A 21,039-nucleotide genomic window follows, 5' to 3' on the forward strand; every position below is an offset into this window, starting at 1 on the left:
TAAATCCCCACGCTGCAATGCAGTGGCACCAGCATGGACTACACTGCACCCTGCAGAGGATTTTGTCATTTGTCCTTTTTACTCCTGAGTATGCTCTAGCAGCTGCAGCGAGTAAATTCAGACCTGCCCCAGCAATATCACAAGCACAAGTCCATGTTGATCTGTTCAGGCAATCAGACATAGGAAAGGAGTTTTGGATATCCCTGCTCCTTCCCAGGCCTGATCTGCCTACCCCCTGCCCTTGTTACCATGCTGTTCTCCCAGACCCACAGCCTGTTTAACCCTCTCCCCAGCCTCCCCTCATCCTATGCTGGACTTACCTGCTCCAGCAGTTCTCCTTCGCTACATTGCCATGCATGGGAAGGCTCTGGCCTTCCTGCTAGTGCATCTGGGCCTTCTGCTGTCACAAAGTGCTTTATGGCACTTTTGTGACACTGCATGCCTGTGGAACACATTAACATTGGGTCATCTGTTAATGCATACTTAAATTTAAGCTGCACTTCTATAACACATTTCCGGGAATAAGCCCCATCAAACGCTGTGGTGCTTACTTCTGAGTAGATATGCATAGCACTGTGCTGTTAGTTACAGTAGGGAATGTGAACATCATTTTCATTCACTGTTTCATTGTAGTTATAATGTCATTGTAGTTAGAGATCTTTATCCAAAAGAATAGCCAATGTGCTTTCAATTTTTTTTTACATTCTTGAGCTCTTAATATAACATCTCTAAATTTCTCTGCAGTGTGCATTTTTGTATCTCATAAGAATATAAGAAGAGCCCCTCTGGATCAGGCCATAGGCCCATCTAGTCCAGCTTCCTGTATCTCACAATGGCCCACCAAATGCCACAGGGAGCACACAAGAGAACAAGAGACCTGGTGCCCTCCCTTGCATCTGACATTCTGACATAGCCCATTTCTGAAAACAGGAGGTTGCACATACACATCATGGCTTATAACCTGTGCTGGATTTTTCCTCCATAAATTTGTCCAATCCCCCTTTAAAGGCATCTCAACCAGATGCCATCACCACATCCTGTGGCAAGGAGTTGACCAACTACACACTGAGTAAAGAAATATTTTCTTTTGTCTGTCCTAACTCAACACTCAATTTTAGTGGATATCCCCTGGTTTTGGTATTGTGTGAGAGGGAAAAGAGCATCTCTCTATCCACTCTGTCCTTCCTGTGCATAATTTTGTATGTCTAAATCAGGGGTGTCCAAAGTTTTTGTCAGGAGGGCCACATCATCTCTCTGACACTGTGTTGGGGGCCAGGGGGAAAAAAAAGAATTAATTTACATTTCAAATTTAAATAAATTTACATAAGTTTACATAAATAAATATATTAAGAGATGGAACTTATATGAATGACTGAAGGTCTTGCAATAGCTCAAGGCCTATAAAAGGCCTTGCACAAAGCAAGGTTGGACTTTCTTTTGCTGCTGCTGTTGCATCACAGATGCGAAACAGCAAGCAGTGGAGGGAGCCATTGTGGAGTAAAATGCCTGTTGACCTTTTGGCAGTCAAATGCCTGTTGACCTTTTCAAAGAATTCTAAAAGGTTTGTCAGGCAAGACTTATCCTTACAGAAGCCATGCTGATTCTCTCTCAGCAAGGCTTGTCCTCCCAGTGGAGGGAGCCTGGGGCTGGGGTTTGGGCATGCCCCCCTCAGGCATCTCTTTTCTAGGCTGAAGAGGCCCAAACGCCTTAACCTTTCCTCATAAGGAAGGTGCCCCAGCCCAGTAATCATCTTAGTTGCTCTCTTTTGCATTTTTTTCCACCATGTCCTTTTTGAGATGTGGCTACCGGAACTGGATGCAATACTGTATTGGAATTGCGGAAGAACTGGCGAGGAGGTAAATGTGGTGTCAGCAGTGGCCCCTTTAAGGGTAAGACCTGGGCATCCAGCAGAGTGTGCTGCACAGCTGGAGCCACTGGAAGGTAATAAGGCCCTCAGGGATATAAGGAGCACCTGAGGCAGAAAGGGTTGGTGGGTTGTAGGAGGAGTGAATGTGGTGAGGTGACTTGGTTTATGGAATTGGGAAAGACTGGATTGTGATTGGACTTTGGCTTTGGACTTTGATTTGGATACCCTGACGGATTGGACTGACCTACCTGGAACCTGACCATTGGACTGGAACTTGGCTTATTGGCAACTCTGATTGGACTGGCTTGCAAGGCCCAGTGGCTTGGGATTTGGCAAAACAATTGGTACCAGGAGTGGGGTACAAGCCCAAGGCAAGTAGTATCCCCTTGTGTAACAAGAGAGCAAGCAAATGGATCTCTGGCAGATCTGGGAGGCCCTGGACCTTGCTGTATGGAAAGCAAATGCTCCTGCCCTATTATGGAATGTCTGGGCTACTTTGAGCATTCTTTGGACCATTTTCCAGCTGGTGCAGTATATGGGTGGACTCATTAAATATGGCATCCTTTCCCTGAAAAGGCTCAGGGGGTCAGGTGGGGAGGATGTGGAAAAGAGAATTCTGAGGGAGGAAGTTGCCAAGTTAAAAGGGCTAATTTGCATTGAAAGAGAGAAGAATCTCACATATGTGAAGGCCTTTGCAAATGCCCAGAAAGATATAAAGGCTGCAGAGAGCCTGTATAAGGCACAGGCAGGACGCTTGGTTGAACTGAAGTGCCAGTCTGGACTAGAGATAAAGGGGTGGGGCTGCAGGAGCAGCAAAGAGGGCCTCTTTGACTCTTTTCAGGCTGGCAGATTGGGAAGCACTGTGTTTGTTGCCAATTTGAAGTACAAAGTTGGCTGGAAGAAACTGAAGGATGTGTTCAGCATGGCTGGTGTGGTTGTCCGTGCGGACATTTTTAAAGACAAAGATGGCAGAAGTCGAGGGATCGGCACTGTCACTTTTGAGCAAGTAATTGAAGCTGTCCAGGCCATCTCCATGTTCAATGGACAGTTGCTGTTTGGTAGACAGATGCATGTGAAGATGGATGTACGAGCCTTACCAAACAGAGACTGCTCCCCTCCAAAGCAACCCCAGCAGCTTCCTCATGGACTTGGGGGCATTGGTATGGGGCTGGGACCAGGAGGGATACCTATTATTGCAAACCACTTGACCAAGGGCCTGGGGATAGGCAACTTGGGACCTGGAACAATGGGTATAGAAGGCTTGGATTTTAGGATGAATAAAATGGGAGGAATGGAAGGCCCTTTCCATGGCATGGAGAGTTTGGGCCATTATCCTCCTAGAATGGGGCTTGGCAGGATGAATAAAATGGGCTTTGCCACTGGAGGTGGGTTTGAAAGAGACTCCCCAAGAAATGGAATGGGAATGCTTCATAGTTTTGGGGATGCCCTAGAGAGAGAAACAGATGGAGGTGGAGGAGCCAGCATGCCTGCAATTAATAGGATGGCCTCTGGACTTAACTGCAGGACCACTGGAATTGATAAGCTCCCCTCTGGGATGGGGCATGACCTGGACAGATTGGGATCAGAGATGGATAGAATGGGACTTGACTATATGGGAGCTTCAGCAACCAGCATGGAAAAGATGAGGCAGACCAAGGGGTGGATAGCCCAAGAAAGAAATCAATGGACAATTGATAAAGGGGACCACTGTGACACCAAGGGGTGGAATGTATTGGAATTGCGGAAGAACTGGCGAGGAGGTAAATGTGGTGTCAGCAGTGGCCCCTTTAAGGGTAAGACCTGGGCATCCAGCAGAGTGTGCTGCACAGCTGGAGCCACTGGAAGGTAATAAGGCCCTCAGGGATATAAGGAGCACCTGAGGCAGAAAGGGTTGGTGGGTTGTAGGAGGAGTGAATGTGGTGAGGTGACTTGGTTTATGGAATTGGGAAAGACTGGATTGTGATTGGACTTTGGCTTTGGACTTTGATTTGGATACCCTGACGGATTGGACTGACCTACCTGGAACCTGACCATTGGACTGGAACTTGGCTTATTGGCAACTCTGATTGGACTGGCTTGCAAGGCCCAGTGGCTTGGGATTTGGCAAAACAAATACTCCAGGTGTGGCCTTACCTTTGATTTGTACAACGACATTATTATATTAGCCATTTTATTCTCAATACCTTTCTAATGATCCCAAGCATAGAATTGACCTTCCTCATCACTGCCGCACGTTGGGTCGACAGTTTCATCGAACTGTCCACCACCACCCCAAGATCTCTCTCCTGATCTGTCACAGACAGCTCAGAACCCATTAGCCTATATGTGAAGTTTTGATTTTTTGCCCCAGTGTACATTACTTTAAACTTACTGACATTGAAATGCATCTGCCATTTTAATGCCCATTCTGCCAGTTTGGAGAGATCCTTCTGGAGCTCCTCACAATCGCTTCTGGTTTTCACCACTCAGTAAAGGTTGGTGTTGTCTGCAAACTTGGCCACCTCACTGCTCAACCCTGTCTCCAAGTCATTTATGAAGAGGTTGAAAAGCACCGGTCCCAGATCAGATCCTTGGGGCACACCGCTTTTCACTTCTCTCCATTGTGAAAATTCTCCATTCATACCCATTCTGTTTCCTGGTCTTCAACCAGTTTCCAGTCCATGAGAGGACCTGCCCTCTAATTCCCTGACTGTGGAGTTTTCTCAGTAGCTTTTGGCGAGGGACTGTGTTGAACGCCTTCTGAAAGTTCAGATATATAATATCCGCGGGTTTGCCCGCATCCACATGCCTGTTGACCTTTTCAAACAATTCTAAAAGGTTTGTCAGGCAAGACTTACCCTTACAGAAGCCATGCTGATTCTCCCTCAGTAAGGCTTATTCGTCTGTGTGTTTTGAGATTCTATCTTTGAGGCATTCTATTATTATTATTATTATTATTATTATTAACAGTATTTATATACCGCTTTTCAACTAAAAGTTCACAAAGCGGTTTACAGAGAAAAATCTAATAACTAAATGGCTCCCTGTCCCAAAAGGGCTCACAATCTAAAAAAATACAAAATGAATACCAACAGACAGCCACTAGAACAGACAGTGCTGGGGTGAGGTGGACCAGTTACTCTCCCCCTGCTAAAAAAAGGAGCACCCACTGGAAAAAGTGCCTCTTACCCAATTAGCAGGGGTCAATTCTACCATTCTACCAAAATTCTACCATTTTACCTGGAATGTTAGGCTGACCAGCCTGTAGTTTCCCAGGTCCTGTCTCCTTCCCTTTTTAAAGATCGATGTGACATTTGTTATCCTCCAGTCCTCTGGCACCATGACCATTTTAAGGTACAAGTTGTATATTTTTGTCAAGAGATCAGCAACTTCATTCTTCAGTTCCTTAATAACTCTTGGATGGATGCCATCAGGGCCCAGTGACTTATTGATCTTTAATTTGTCAATTAGGTCTGCATCATCTCTTTTAACCTCTATTCGACTTAATTCCTTGGTCAGGAGGGGCTGTTCGGGCAGCCGTATCTGTCTGAGGTCTTCTGCCATGAAGTCAGGTGCAAAGAACTCTCTGTCATCTCTTAAGTTTCCTTTTATCTCCCCTTTCTCACCCTCACCATCCAGAGGGCCAACTGCTTCTCTGGTGGATTTCCTGCTTCTAACATATTTGAAGAAGCTTTTATTATTCCCCTTAATGTTGTTGGTCATGTGTTCCTCATAGTCTCTCTTGGCCTCCTATATCACCTTCTTACATTTTTTGCCACAGTTTATGTTCCTTTTTATTATCTTCATTAGGGCAAGACTTCCATTTATGGAAGAAAGCTTCATTTCCCTTTATAACCCCTCTGATTTTACTCGTTAGCCATGCGGGCACCCTCCTAGACTTAGTCAAGCCCTTCTTCCTTTGCAGTATACACTTCTGCTGGGCCTCTATTGCTGTTGTTTTAAGCAGCCTCCATGCACTCTGGAGTGACTGGACTCTTTTTACCTTCCCTTTCAACCTTCTTCTACCAGCCTCCTCATTTGAGAGAAGTCTGCCTGGCAGAAGTCAAGCATGTGACTCATTTATGTGACTCATTTACCTGGTACTCTTCCCCTGATGTACATGTTGAAACAGATCGCAGCATGGTCACTGTTCCCCAATGGCTCAGGAACATTTACATCTCCAACCAGGTCCTGAGTATTGCACAATATTAAATCCAGTTACCTGTCCTCTGGTGAGTTCCATGACTAGTTGCTGTAAGGCACAGTCATTTAGCATGTCAAGAAATCCGGTCTCTCTTTTGTGATCAGAACACAAATTGACTCAGTTGATTTGAAGATAATTGAACAACCCTGTCCTTCCTTGACACCTCCCTGATCTGTTTCCTCATTTCAAGGTCCCCTTCCAGTTTCTGTTCTGGAGGACAATAGTACATCCCCAGTATTACATCGCTCCTCAGGCCTGGTTTAACCCACAAAGATTCTATGGTGGAGTCAGAACCGCCTTCAATCTCTACTTTGCTGGATTCTACTCCTTCTTTAACATAAATGGCCACCCACCTCCAACACGCCCCTCTCTGACTCTCCTATAGAGTTTATAGCCCTGGACTGCGGTATCCCACTGATACTCCACATTCTACCAGGTTTTTGTTATGCCAACTATATCAAAGTTTTCCTTAGTCACCATACTAGTTCTCCTGTCTTCACTCAGAGACTTCAGGCATTTGCATAAAAACATTTGTACCTGGAATCCCCCAAGATATGCTGCTTATTAGCTCCTTTATCCCAGCAACCTCTCATTGTGCCAAACTGTCTATCACAGTGTTTCTCAAACTGTGGGTCGGGACCCACTTGGTGGGTTGCGAGCCAATTTCAGGTGGGTCCCCATTCATTTCAATATTTTATTTTTAATCTGTTAGACTTGATGCTAACATGGGATGTGTCTGCATTTGGGGAAATGTTACAGACCTGTACTTTTAACAGGCAACTATGTACATGCTTTTAACAATGATTGTAAATGGAACTTACTCATGGGTATGTGTGGGTAGGATTGCAGCCTAGGATTGTTAAAAATTTTCCTGCTTGTTGATGTCACTTCCGGTCATGACATCACTTCTGGTGTGTCCCAAAAGATTCTCATTCTGAAAAGTGGGTCCCAGTGCTCAATGTGTGAGAACCACTGGTCTATCACATCCCATCATGCTTCCTTTCCCAATTTCTTCTCCTACTCTGTCTTTACCTTGTTGTTCTCTAATCTCCCCATCCTCATCCCACAGAGATGAGGAGTCCTGAACCAGATGCCCCTCGGCGTCTGTTGGCTTTCCGCCATGGGTCAATTTAAATGCTGCTCTGCCACCTTTTTAATGTTACGCGCCAGCAGCCTGGTTCAAGTTAAGCCCATCCCTCTTGTACAGGCCCTGCTTGTCCCAAAACTTTCCCCAGTGCCTAATGAATCTAAACCTCTCCTCCCTACACCACCGCCTCATCCACACATTGAGACCCCTGACCTCCACCTGCCTAGCTGGCCCTGCGCTTGGAACAGGTAGCACTTGAGAACACTATCTTTGGGGTCCTGTCTTTCAGCTTCCTTCCCAATAACCTAAATTTGGTCTCCAGGACTTCCCAGCTTCACTTCCCCACGTCGTTGGTGCCGACATGCACCAGAACTGCTACCTCCTCCTCTCCCCTTGGGTTTTCCATATGTGGACACTCAAGGAGCCTAGTAGGGCAGGACAAGAGATGGTCTTTACTGGTGGTATAGAATCTCTGCAGAAAAATAATGGGTTTGTCCATATGATTTGCACATTCTCACTGAAGAGCCCTAATGCAGACCTGTGGAAACAAGCTGTTCGAACTGGACAGCACACACTAGATATGAAAAGAGTCAGGGTAGGTAAGGGGAAAGTAAGAAATGGCTTGTTTTACACCCAGTGCTGTCACTAGGGGAGTGCGGGGCGTGTGGACTGCACCGGATGACGCACATGGGGGTGATACCACTAGTGACCAAAATCGCTAAAATCACGGTTTGTAGAAATACCATCATGTTATATTTCATTTGATGTGTAATTTACAGCAAAATGCAATGAAAAAACCAGAGTGAAATGTCTCCATTCTATCAAAGGTTGTGGCCAAAAAACTAGAAAACAAAAATGCAACTGAGGGCGCAATCTTAACCCCCCTATGTCATTGCTTTCCAGCACTGACATAAGGGCAATGCAGCTCTGAGGTAAGGGAACAAACATTCCCTTACTTTGAGGAGGCCCCTGTGAGTACCACCCAACTGCAGGATGCAGCACATGTCCCATTGGCACCGCTATGCCAGTGCTGGAAAGTACTGACATAAGGGGTTAGGATTGCACCCCTAAAAGTACATTACCTTAATTTAAAACAGATCAGTGAGACTGATTGTTCAAAGAGCCAATGAGATGTTATTATGACATCACATGGAACCAATAAGGCGTTAGTAAGGTGACACCCTGGGGGAAGTGATACCACTAGAGACAAAATCGCTAAAATCTTGGTTTGTAGGAATAATGTCATCATGTTACATACCATTCAATGCATAATTTATAGCTGAATGCAGTTAAAAAACCAGAATGAAATATCTGTGTTCTATCAAAAGGTATAGCCAAAAAACCAGTGGAGGTGGGGCCATCGCCACGCCCACCACCTAGGTCGCCTCGCCCAATACATGTGAGGAGGTCTATCATGGGGGTGATGCAAACCCTAGTGACACCACTGGTTACACCAGTCAAACTAAAGCTTTGGACCAGCTCCTCTTTGATTCCTGTATAATATTCAGGGATAGAATGCAGGAAATGGAAGCTTAAATTTAGCTTTAGTTTCTGATTGGTTCTCATTAATCATGATTATTTTTGCATGTGTGGATGTGTAGAAAGGCAATCCCCCAACTCTTACCTAATTTGGAATGGGGTTATGTCTGTTTTCTTTCCACTGGGGTCTTATATATGCTTTGTTTTGCTGATCTGCAACTTCAGGGAACTTCCTTAATTATTTCAATTTGTACAAAACAGCTCAGAAGACAATACAGTTCATACTTCTCACATGACAGTATTTGTATGGGATTGGTTCAACCCAAGAGTCATTTATAAAAAGAACTTAATTTCCCCAAATAACTCTATTAAAGATGGAAAGATTGGTGAGGCTTCTGCATGAGCAAGCCATCACTTTGAAAGATTAAAAAAAGGCTCTCTCTTGCCACATGTTTTTGGAGATGCAAATGTGTGTATGTGTATGGTTTTATTTTTCTTTCAGTGCCACTATCTATAATGCTTGTACTGCTCTGGTAAAGCAGTGAGCCAATTTCCATGAGGTTCCAATTGTTCAGTGTGTTCAGGATTGCCCCTCCTCCACCCACACTGGGTATGTTATTACCTTTTCCAGACCCACCTGCCATATATGCATTGAGTGTCCAACTGAAGTAGAACCAGCACCAGTGAGCCTAATCTGAGCATCATACCATCACATTTGGCATTAAAGATCAGTATTCTGCAGAGGAATGGTACACCCTGTGAGTAGGTTGGACAGTCATGATCCCTCTTCTCCACAGACTCTTGGAGCCTCTTTTGAATTGTTCACTGTTTCCTAAATGCAAAATGCAAAAAAATGGAATTTGCTAGCATTAATATGTGTTTTTTTTTAACTTTATGTCTGCATGGTACTAGCAGCTGTCCATCAGAATGGTCTGTCCATGAACCAGATGTTGATGGGTTTATCGCCGAATGTCCTACCTGGTCCAAAAGAGGGCGACCTGGCTGGCCATGATAGTGGACATGATTCGAAAAGAATGCATATGGAAAAAGGTAGACCAGTACTTTATATTATTGTTTTATTGTTTAAAAGAAAAAATATATATCGTCATACATACATACATACATACATACATACATACATACATACATACATACATAGATGCTAATTGATGCTTGGTGCTAATTCTACTACTGGTGGTATACAAGTGAAAGCCCTGATGGAGAAAGTTCCCAGTCTTTTCTACAAGACAGAATAATTTCTTCTGTATGTGTGTGCATGTGTATGTTCATGAAGTACATTAATTATTATTTCAAAAGTGGAAAAAATTAAATGGTAGAAATTATTTAATTATGGATCAAGGAAGAAAACAGTGATTAAAAAGCATTTTTGGAAAATGTGGCTCTTTTCTGCTCCACTTCTTAGAAGCGTTTTCTTTAAGAGTCTTTTTACTGAGAAATTATTTTGGTGTGTGTCTGTAGCTGTTCAAAGAAGCCGTCACTTAAAGTTAACCACTATAACTGTTGATAGCTATGGTGTAGAAGGAAGAGAGGCTAAATTGCTTAGCTCCTGCAACTGTTAACAATGTAAAATGAGACTGGCAGATATCATGTAATTTATTTTAAATTTAATCAGCCATCTGACTGCAAATATGTGAGCGAGATTAATGTCTGTTAGTATTTCTATTGATTATTGTGCTTTCTTCTCATTTGGATTATACAGACTTGTTGAGTACTTTCTTTTAGTACAGGAAACATTAACCAGTACCTTTATTTTATTTTTTTAATTACAGAAATGTAGTTGATGGAGGCTGTAATTTTGTGTGCATGATATATAGACTTATGCCACCTCTGTGGAACTGAGAGATAATGAGATAACAGAGGTTCAACTCAAAGGCAACAGCTTGGTGGCAATGCAGAACAAAGCCATAATAGGATGTGCTGCGGTACATCTGTATGGAATTGCTGCAGTAGTAAAAATTTTAAAACAGGACATATTTTGTGGCATAGTTTAATAGATACAAAAGATTCCCAGCTCTATCCTATGTGGAACTACTGTGTGATATGGAAGGCGAATTAAAATCTGGACACTTCCATTCTGGACAGGTGGCATCTTTAATAAGATTACACTAAAAATTAATGGGAACAACATTTCTTTTATACAAATCATTAATTTTGGTTCATTGCACACACAACCTGTTATGGCTTCTTGTGTGCCCCCCACTTAGACCTTGCAAATGGCATCTGAGCTGAGTATATGATATGACCAAATAGGCTTGTTTTTTTTAGGAAAGGTTTCTGTTTCAGCACATTCAAGTTTATGAATAAAAAAATGTATGTCACCCTGTTAAAATGCGGCAGCCTTCCAGTGGAATTGTTATTCATCTTATGTGGTTTCCATTAAAAATTAGACTTGGTGGTAGTTCTTTAAAGTGCCCCAAATTTATATAACTTTGTGTTTATGAACTTAGCTAGTTGGTGAGATCTGCATCTTTCGAAAGTGCTAAGAGTTCTTTTTTTTTTTTTTTATAAAAGTCATTGTTTAGGACACAGCCGCCTTTTGTCCCTCTTCTCCTCCCTTTCTCCCTCTCTCTGCCTACTGAATTGGTTGTAAATATTCATGGGTTATCTAGATTTATAGGGTATACTAAATTAAAAATTGTTTTCTGTCATGACTGCATTTATCATATCTCCTGAACAGCCCTGTAACTTTTAGGCTGAGCTTACCTGTATTAAAGCAAGCAATTTCACTTACAGATATTAGCAGTGATAGTAATTATCTGTTTGCATCATTATGGACCTGCAGTTCAGATATGCAATTTTGTTTCTGACCACCTTTAATCATTCAAAATCATTAATCATTATTACAAGTGGAGAAACGAATGCAATCCAAATGGACTCAGGCATTTATATTCTTAAGATGGAAAATGCCTTGTCTGCATCACTTGTCTATTAAAAAAGTCAGAATTTTTGAACATTAGTCATTAAGCATTTGTGCATTACTCTGTTTTCTTCCAAGACACATTTGTGCTAATCCATCAATTGGAGCTAGAATGACTTTTAATAATTACAACTGCAAGGTGTTGGAGAAACTCCACCTTTTGAAGTAGCCTCTCTCATTTTCCTCCTCCTCCTCTTTTTAAATTCATAACAACTTGTGGTATATTTTAAAAAGTTAAAGGATTTTAGGTAATTGGCATGTTACCATAGATGCTCGCCTATAAGTCAGTCTCACAGGTAAGGCGAGGGCAGGTTTTCAGTCAAAAATCATGGAATGTTCCATGAGCCTTTGATCACTTGGAGGTAAAACTTGGGGAATGGTGCGTGTGAGGAGAAACTGCAGCTTGCCCTGGAGCCTGATTGAAAGGGGGAAAAAATCTGAGCCACATCGGTGTTTTTGAAGACAAGGTGTTTATGCAGTCCTGTGTACCACCCATCCCCAAAGCAACAGAATTGAACATTGCATTGAATTGCTAAAAAAATCCAGGTTTGAAACTGCAGAAAAGCATTTTCAGTTTTAAAAACCATCCCAAACAAATGCAGCACCAATATAAAGCAACATGAACAGCTTACCACAGCCCAACACTCTGCGTCTGACTGCTTGCTGTCAGACAACTATTTATACTGTTCATTGTTATTTTAAGATGCACTCCTGGGTTTGGTGTTAAGGAGCATGCTCAGAAGACTCTACAATGGAGCTCTGACAAAGGTAAACAAATGTAAACAAAGCTGCCTGTTTGTAAGCTGTCTGCAGTCACTTAAATGTTCCTCAGATGCTTCACAGACCCTTTGTAAGCACTATTACAGCTCTCCAAGCTTCTCCTGGCTGCCGAGACATTCCTGAACAGCCCTGACCCCTGAGTGATGCGCAGATAAGACAAAGTGACAATATTTATTATTTATTAGTAGAAATTTCTCATCTTATAGGTGAGAAATTATCTGCCGTAATTCAGGGATTCAAGTAGGAGGAGAAATAAGTATCATAGTCATCTGTGTGATTGTTGAGGTGGCAAGATTTTGACTGAGTTTTACAGAATGATTTTACCTGTTTAGAATTGCTTTTAATCCAGCCACGCTGAGTCAGAAATACTTGTTGATAGTTAACCATTCAGCAAAGGGTTTACAGAAGTCTTTTGACATCTGTAGATTACATGCTGAATCTGTTTGTTTGATTTACAGACCAGTCTTCCTAGGCTGTTTCATACTGAGAAGAGCTGCAGAGTTTGATGCCGCATCTTCCAGCAGCACTGTATCTATCATAAGTGAGGGTGAGGAGCACGCTTTAGAAAGAAAGGTTTGGGTTACCACTGAATGACAGGATAAATCAATTATGGAGTTTACTCGAGTCTAGTGAATATTATGGAGTCTAGCACCGTAAGGTTCTCTATTGTCATTTTCTCTCTTGGTCTGCATGTCATCCAGCCAAGTGGTGATATGCAACTGTGAGATGCTGGACAAAAGAGGTTTTATTAAATTTGTGTGCATCTTGCAATGGTGTGTGCAATGAAAATATCACTTACGGACTTCTATGGCTGATCCATAGGTGCAGGTTCCAGACCTGTCCTGCAGCCCAGAATCTTTCCTAAGAGGGGCTTGTTCACTGCTCCAGAATCAGTCAAGACACAAATGCTAATATTATGAAAGCGTTATTTTGTTTACAAAGTGTAGAATTGACTTTATTAGATTGCTCAATTGTACTGTGATGAATGAAATTCTATCCCAATCATACTCACAGTTAAGGTGCGAAAGCTTAAGATGGCCATCCTCAAATGTACCTATCATGCTGAAGATGGAGTACTTTTTCTTTGGGTGAGTGGTCATTTTCTGACTTTGGTCATGTTCTTTTGGTTAGTCATCTGATGAACTCCCCTCTTTTAACCCTTTTTGCTGTCTCTTGTTTTCTTACTCCTTGCCTCTCTTCCCCCTCCTCTTGGATGGCATCAATCTAGCAATATATGTTATCTCTTTGTCCTTCTTGGGATAGTTTGATGACCTATCAACTTGACCAGTTGAAAGGTCATATATCTCTCATATGATCACCTCATATCACTTTATCGTCTCTTCTCTCTGATTGGTCCTGATTGTCATTATGGTACAACTAACTGCCATGGAATACCTGGAGGTCTCTGTAAAAAGTCAAACAAGGCCAGATTCTTATTCTTTGAAGCTAGAAACTGTCATATTAACTCCTGTCATGTCAGAATCTCTCAGCCTGCTTCAGGCATGTTCTTTGGCTTTCATGCACTTGCACATGCACACTGTAAAATCAGCTCAGAATCAGAAATCCAAAATAACTTGTAACAAGCATGCACAAACCTCCCGCGACTTCTCCTCTGATCTTGAAGTCTTCAACCAAACCATGAATGGGGAACTTGGCATAAGGTCTCCTTGAGCCAACATTGTGAAATCTGCATCTATTTTCTAGATTGATACCAATGATAAACAAACCGTGAAAGTCACTCTTCGCTTTAAAGAGAATATGTTATTTGAGATCTAATCAGAAGGTCACTCTTAGGTTGAAAACAATGTATGATGATTTCAGTTGTATGCAAAAAATGCTCACAAACTTTCACAACTAATACTTTAAACCAGGGCTCTCTAGACCTGGTCCCACAGGCTGGATTCAGCACCCTGTCTTTTCTCTCCCCCGCATGAATCGGGCTTGCTGTTCTGCGGGGAACTGTCATTCCCCGCTGCTGATCTCTCCCAAACCAAACTCCAGCCCACTGCTTCCAGGTGCCATCTCCCCAGCAGCTACTGCACCTGGTTTCTGGGCAGGTGTGGCGGGCTGGAGCTCAGTTTCGAGGAGATCGGCAGCAGGGAACGATGGCTTCCCGGTGGAACAGTAAGCTTCTGTCCCCATTGGGGTCGCCTTTCCCATTGTGCAGTGGTCTCCAGTTTGGAGACCGCCGCTTTAAACCAAAATAGGGTGTTTTGTTTTGTGTTTTCTGGCTAAAGGGAATTTTTTTTTTCAAGATAATTTTTCTTGTCAACTATTCTAAGCTGTTGTAAATTAACACTGACTGTGATTCAAATTCACCGTAATGTAAACTTCCATTTTAAAATTCAAGAGAATTCCCTTGAATTCTCTGTGCGTACAAAGGCATAATCCAATTGGGTCTTCCATATCTTGAAAATATTATCAAGATTTATACGGGGGGTCCCATATCCATGGATTCAGTTATCTTCAGATCAGGTCCACTGGCCCCCTGCAGACACCCCCTCCAGAAGTTCTTCTGAGCTCAGCAGAGGCCATGGGCGTCCATCTACAGCTTCTGCTGGGCTCAGACTGAGCTCAGAGAGTAAAAAAGCACAACTTCTGATTTAGTGGAGAAACTGGAAGTAACGTTTTTAATGTCTTAATAGGCAGTGTCTCTCAAAACTTTTAGGAGATTTACTAAGCTCCTAAAGATTTAAGTTTTACTAAGTTTAAGAAAACTTAGGGAGATTTACTCCCTAAGTAAGTTTTTGCGGAGGAGGGGCAAGGGCAGCAATGAAATCCCCAGGACCGCGTCACTAAGAGGGGGGCGAGGGGGGTGCTTTTATTCACACATGGCTGCAGGACGTTGAAGGAGGTGTGTAGAGCCTTGCGCAGCCCTCCGCAGGGCTCCCCGAGGTTTGGAACGTTCAAAACAAGTGATTGCAAAGCACCTCCTGGAAACTGGAAGTGCTTTGCACTCGCTTTTTTTTAACATTCTAAGCCTCAGGGAGCCCTGCGGAGGGCTGTGTGGGGCTCCCTACATCTCCTGCAGCCCTATGTAAGTAAAAGCACCCCCCTGGCCCCCCATTATCAGCACAATCCTGGGGATTGTGTCGCTGCCTCCCCCTTCCCTGTCCCTTAAAGGGACGGGGGAACCTTTACAGAAACTAGTGTGTTGCAACCCAGCAGTTTGAGAACCACTGCTATAAGGCATGGGGAGGCCCGGGGAAGTGTTTGCCCGTATCTGCAGTTTTGGCTATCTGCAGGAGCTTCCAGAACACAGGCCCGTACATTTTATCTTCTGTAATTTACAGCTGGAGTCAGAATATATCCAAAAACTAAAGTAATTCTGAAGGCATCAAAGGTGGCTGGGATAGGTGGATAAGGAACCATCTATATTCCCAATTACTTTTATATGTATACATTACATCTTTCTAGTCTGCTTGTACACTCTTCTCATTTTCTCTTTCCTGTTAAACTCAGCAAGTGATTATGCCACTGTAATATCTCCAAAGCAAGTTAGCAAATGCAGAGTTTCTGATATGTGTATAATTTTACTCAGTACCTGAAGAAAATATCTTCAAGCATAGCTATGCAGCTTACTTATATTAGTAAACATCCAGTTTAACTAACTATTAAGACTACATGATTGTAATTTCTTTAGTATAGTGATTCCCAACTTTTCACGGCACCCCTAGGCCAGTTGTAATTTTTTCACAGCACACCTCGCTGTGTTTTTCTCTAAATATCTCGCATTGCCCCTTTGAGTTTACTGTGGCACCCCAGGGCGCCACAGTACACAGTTGGGAATTGCAGTTTTAGTATGTGTAACTCTATATTCAAGTTTCATGTATAAGCACAAATCCAGCTTTTGAGAAAGCACCTTCTGTTTAAACCAGTGTTCCCCAAACTTCTAATTTTGGACAACTTTTCTCCCTTAGAAACCAGGTGTTCACTTCATTCCTATACTCCAAGGGTTTCCTTTTGCAAGTTCTGTGTGCACTCCCTGCATTTCTATAAAAATCACTATTCTGAGAATTCCTTCTCTGAGGCGAGATAGTTCTGTTGTATCTCTATATTGGGAGTGATTAAATGATCGGACCGTGACCAGTGCAAAGAACATTGTTGCCTATCTAGTGGAGCCTAACTGAAAGGAGCCTAACTGCGCTCTCTGCAGACGCGTGTGGCCTCTGGGAACCCAGTGCCTCGGGAACTAAGTGCCAGGTAAGTCACAAGAGTTTAGCATCTGGGCGAGTTCAGCAGCAGGGCGAGGAGGCCAGGGCCCCATACGCTGCCCTTCCTCTTCCCTAGAGAAAAGGGCTGCTATCCAGTGTACGGTTTTTAAAAGGACCCCTAAATAAAACAACAACAACAACAAAAAAGCTATGCAGTCAGACAGCCAGCAGCAGGGTGGGGGCTATCCAGTGTTCTGCATTGAGTGCCACATGTATGATTATATGCCTCTGGGGCATAAGTCATGGGTGTGTCCTCGGTGCAAGGAGCTCCAGGCTCTCAGGGAACGCGTCCGCTCCCTTGAAGCCTTGGTGGCCGACCTGGAGAAGCGCAGGCAGCCAGAGGAGGACCGTGGGGAGACTTCCGGGGACGATCAGGCTTCGTCCCAACCTCAGGCGTGCAGCTCCTCGGCTGCCCGGGTGGGAAGTCTCGGGACTGGAGGACGTCATCCTGGAGAGGAGGGAAACAATCCCCTAGGGGGGACCCCTTCTCCAGGGGATGGGCCCGTATCCGAGCGCACTCGGGATACTCCTCGATGGGAGGGGGGTCGGGGGCTTCTTGTAGTGGGGGATTCGATTATTAGAAACATAGAGAGGGGGGTTTGCGACGGATGTGAGGACCGCATGGTGACTTGCCTGCTTGGTGCGAAGGTTGCGGACATCACTTCTCGTCTAGACAGGCTAGTAGACAGTGCTGGGGGAGAGGTAGCAGCTGTGGTGCATGTCGGCACCAACGACGTGGGCAAGTGTAGCTGGGAGGTCCTGGAGGCCAAATTTAGGCTTTTAGGCAGGAAGCTGAAAGCCAGGACCTCAAAGGTAGCGTTCTCTGAAGTGCTACCTGTTCCACGCGCAGGGCCAGCTAGGCAGGCGGAGATCAGGGGTCTCAATGCGTGGATGAGACGGTGGTGTAGGGAGGAGGGGTTTAGATTCGTTAGGCACTGGGGAACGTTTTGGGACAAGCGGGGCCTGTACAAGAGGGACAGGCTCCATTTGAACCAGAATGGAACCAGACTGCTGGCGCATAACATTAAAAAGGTGGCAGAGCAGCTTTTAAACTGATCCCTGGGGGAAGGCCGACAGGAGCCGAGGGGCATCCGGTTCGGGACTCCTCATCCCTATGGGATGAGGATGGGGAGGTTAGAGAACAACAAGACAAAGGCAGGGTAGGAGAAGAAATTGGGAAAGGTAGGGTGATGGGATGTGATAGACGGTTTGGCACAATGAGAGGATGCGGGGACAAAGGAGCGAATAAGCAGCCCATCCTGGGACATTCCGTGTATAAATGCTTTTATGCGAATGCCCGAAGTCTACGAGCAAAGGTGGGAGAACTGGAATGTCTGGTGACAAGGGAAAATATTGACATAGTGGGCATAACGGAAACCTGGTGGAATGCGGAGAATCAGTGGGATACCGCAATCCCGGGCTATAAACTCTACAGGAGGGACAGGCAGGGGCGTGTTGGAGGTGGGGTGGCCCTTTATGTTAAGGAAGGGATAGAATCCAGCAAAGTAGAGATTGAAGGGGGGTCCGACTCCACCGTAGAATCTCTGTGGGTTAAATTACCAGGCTTGAGCAGCGATGTAATACTGGGGGTGTGCTATCGTCCTCCAGACCAGAAATCTGATGGGGACCTTGAAATGAGGAAACAGATCAGGGAGGTGACAAGGAAGGACAGGGTTGTAATCATGGGGGACTTCAATTATCCTCATATTGACTGGGTCAATTTGTGTTCTGGTCACGATAAGGAAACTGGATTTCTTGACGTGCTAAATGACTGTGGCTTAGATCAGCTAGTCACGGAGCCCACCAGAGGACAGGTGACTCTGGATTTAATTTTGTGCGGTACGCAGGACCTGGTTAGAGATGTAAACGTTACTGAGCCATTGGGGAACAGTGATCATGCTGCGATCCGTTTTGACGTGCACGTTGGGGGAAGAATACCAGGCAAATCTCTAACAAAAACCCTTGACTTCCGACGGGCGGACTTCCCTCAAATGAGGAGGCTGGTTAGAAGGAGGTTGAAAGGGAGGGTAAAAAGAGTCCAGTCTCTCCAGAGTGCATGGAGGCTGCTTAAAACAACAGTAATAGAGGCCCAGCAGAGGTGTATACCGCAAAGAAAGAAGGGTTCCACTAAATCCAGGAGAGTGCCCGCATGGCTAACCAGCCAAGTTAGAGAGGCTGTGAAGGGCAAGGAAGCTTCCTTCCATAAATGGAAGTCTTGCCCTAATGAAGAGAATAAAAAGGAACATAAACTGTGGCAAAAGAAATGTAAGAAGGTGATAGGGGAGGCCAAGCGAGACTATGAGGAACGCATGGCCAGCAACATTAAGGGGAATAATAAAAGCTTCTTCAAATATGTTAGAAGCAGGAAACCCGCCAGAGAAGCAGTTGGCCCTCTGGATGGTGAGGAAGGGAAAGGGGAGATAAAAGGAGACTTAGAGATGGCAGAGAAATTAAATGAGTTCTTTGCATCTGTCTTCACGGCAGAAGACCTCGGGCAGATACCGCTGCCCGAACGGCCCCTCCTAACCGAGGAGTTAAGTCAGATAGAGGTTAAAAGAGAAGATGTTTCAGACCTCATTGATAAATTAAAGATCAATAAGTCACCGGGCCCTGATGGCATACACCCAAGGGTTATTAAGGAATTGAAGAATGAAGTTGCAGATCTCTTGACTAAGGTATGCAACTTGTCCCTCAAAACGGCCACAGTGCCAGAAGATTGGAGGATAGCAAATGTCACGCCTATTTTTAAAAAGGGAAAGAGGGGGGACCCGGGAAACTATAGGCCGGTCAGCCTAACATCCATACCGGGTAAGATGGTGGAATGCCTCATCAAAGATAGGATCACAAAACACATAGACGAACAGGCCTTGCTGAGGGAGAGTCAGCATGGCTTCTGTAAGGGTAAGTCTTGCCTCACAAACCTTATAGAATTCTTTGAAAAGGTCAACAGGCATGTGGATGCGGGAGAACCCGTGGACATTATATATCTGGACTTTCAGAAGGCGTTTGACACGGTCCCTCACCAAGGGCTACTGAAAAACCTCCACAGTCAGGGAATTAGAGGACAGGTCCTCTCGTGGATTGAGAACTGGTTCGAGGCCAGGAAGCAGAGAGTGGGTGTCAATGGGCAATTTTCACAATGGAGAGAGGTGAAAAGCGGTGTGCCCCAAGGATCTGTCCTGGGACCGGTGCTTTTCAACCTCTTCATAAATGACCTGGAGACAGGGTTGAGCAGTGAAGTGGCTAAGTTTGCAGACACCAAACTTTTCCGAGTGGTAAAGACCAGAAGTGATTGTGAGGAGCTCCAGAAGGATCTCTCCAGACTGGCAGAATGGGCAGCAAAATGGCAGATGCGCTTCAATGTCAGTAAGTGTAAAGTCATACACATTGGGGCAAAAAATCAAAACTTTCGATATAGGCTGATGGGTTCTGAGCTGTCTGTGACAGATCAGGAGAGAGATCTTGGGATGGTGGTGGACAGGTCGATGAAAGTGTCGACCCAATGTGCGGTGGCAGTGAAGAAGGCCAATTCTATGCTTGGGATCATCAGGAAGGGTATTGAGAACAAAACGGTTAGTATTATAATGCCGTTGTACAAATCGATGGTAAGGCCACACCTGGAGTATTGTGTCCAGTTCTGGTCGCCGCATCTCAAAAAAGACATAGTGGAAATGGAAAAGGTGCAAAAGAGAGCGACTAAGATGATTACGGGGCTGGGGCACCTTCCTTATGAGGAAAGGCTACGGCGTTTGGGCCTCTTCAGCCTAGAAAAGAGACGCTTGAGGGGGGACATGATTGAGACATACAAAATTATGCAGGGGATGGACAGAGTGGATAGGGAGATGCTCTTTACACTCTCACATAATACCAGAACCAGGGGACATCCACTAAAATTGAGTGTTGGGCGGGTTAGGACAGACAAAAGAAAATATTTCTTTACTCAGCGCGTGGTCGGTCTGTGGAACTCCTTGCCACAGGATGTGGTGCTGGCGTCTAGCCTAGACGCCTTTAAAAGGGGATTGGACGAGTTTCTGGAGGAAAAATCCATTATGGGGTACAAGCCATGATGTGTATGCGCAACCTCCTGATTTTAGGAATGGGTTAAGTCAGAATGCCAGATGTAGGGGAGAGCACCAGGATGAGGTCTCTTGTTATCTGGTGTGCTCTCTGGGGCATTTGGTGGGCCGCTGTGAGATACAGGAAGCTGGACTAGATGGGCCTATGGCCTGATCCAGTGGGGCTGTTCTTATGTTCTTATGAGGCAAGGCCAATTAACTAAAAAGGAAAGACTCCAGGGAACCAAAGGAAATTCAAGAATTAGCACATTTAACCAACATGCATTGGAGATTTTGTGTTCTTTGCTCATTCTTGAGAATTACTCAGATGTTTATTAGCATAATTATTTTATGTTGTTCCTCCACATTCACCACTTTGATATCCTTGTCATTTGAATAGGTGATTTCTTTGCAGGGTCTGTTCTCTCTGCTTTCC

General features: G+C 44.4%; 1 protein-coding gene across 3 annotated transcripts in view; it reads left to right on the forward strand.

Annotated features, from left to right (window-relative positions):
* DACH1 (dachshund family transcription factor 1) overlaps positions 1-21,039 on the forward strand; it is a 471,956-nt gene that overhangs the window by 323,547 nt on the left and 127,370 nt on the right. For all 3 annotated transcript variants that reach the window (XM_066619755.1, XM_066619756.1, XM_066619757.1), the window contains one exon: positions 9,532-9,666. In XM_066619755.1, coding sequence (XP_066475852.1) covers positions 9,532-9,666 — 135 coding nt within the window. The remainder of the gene's footprint in view (positions 1-9,531; positions 9,667-21,039) is intronic.

Source organism: Tiliqua scincoides, chromosome 3 (assembly GCF_035046505.1).
Source record: "Tiliqua scincoides isolate rTilSci1 chromosome 3, rTilSci1.hap2, whole genome shotgun sequence".
Classification (NCBI taxonomy): domain Eukaryota; kingdom Metazoa; phylum Chordata; class Lepidosauria; order Squamata; family Scincidae; genus Tiliqua; species Tiliqua scincoides.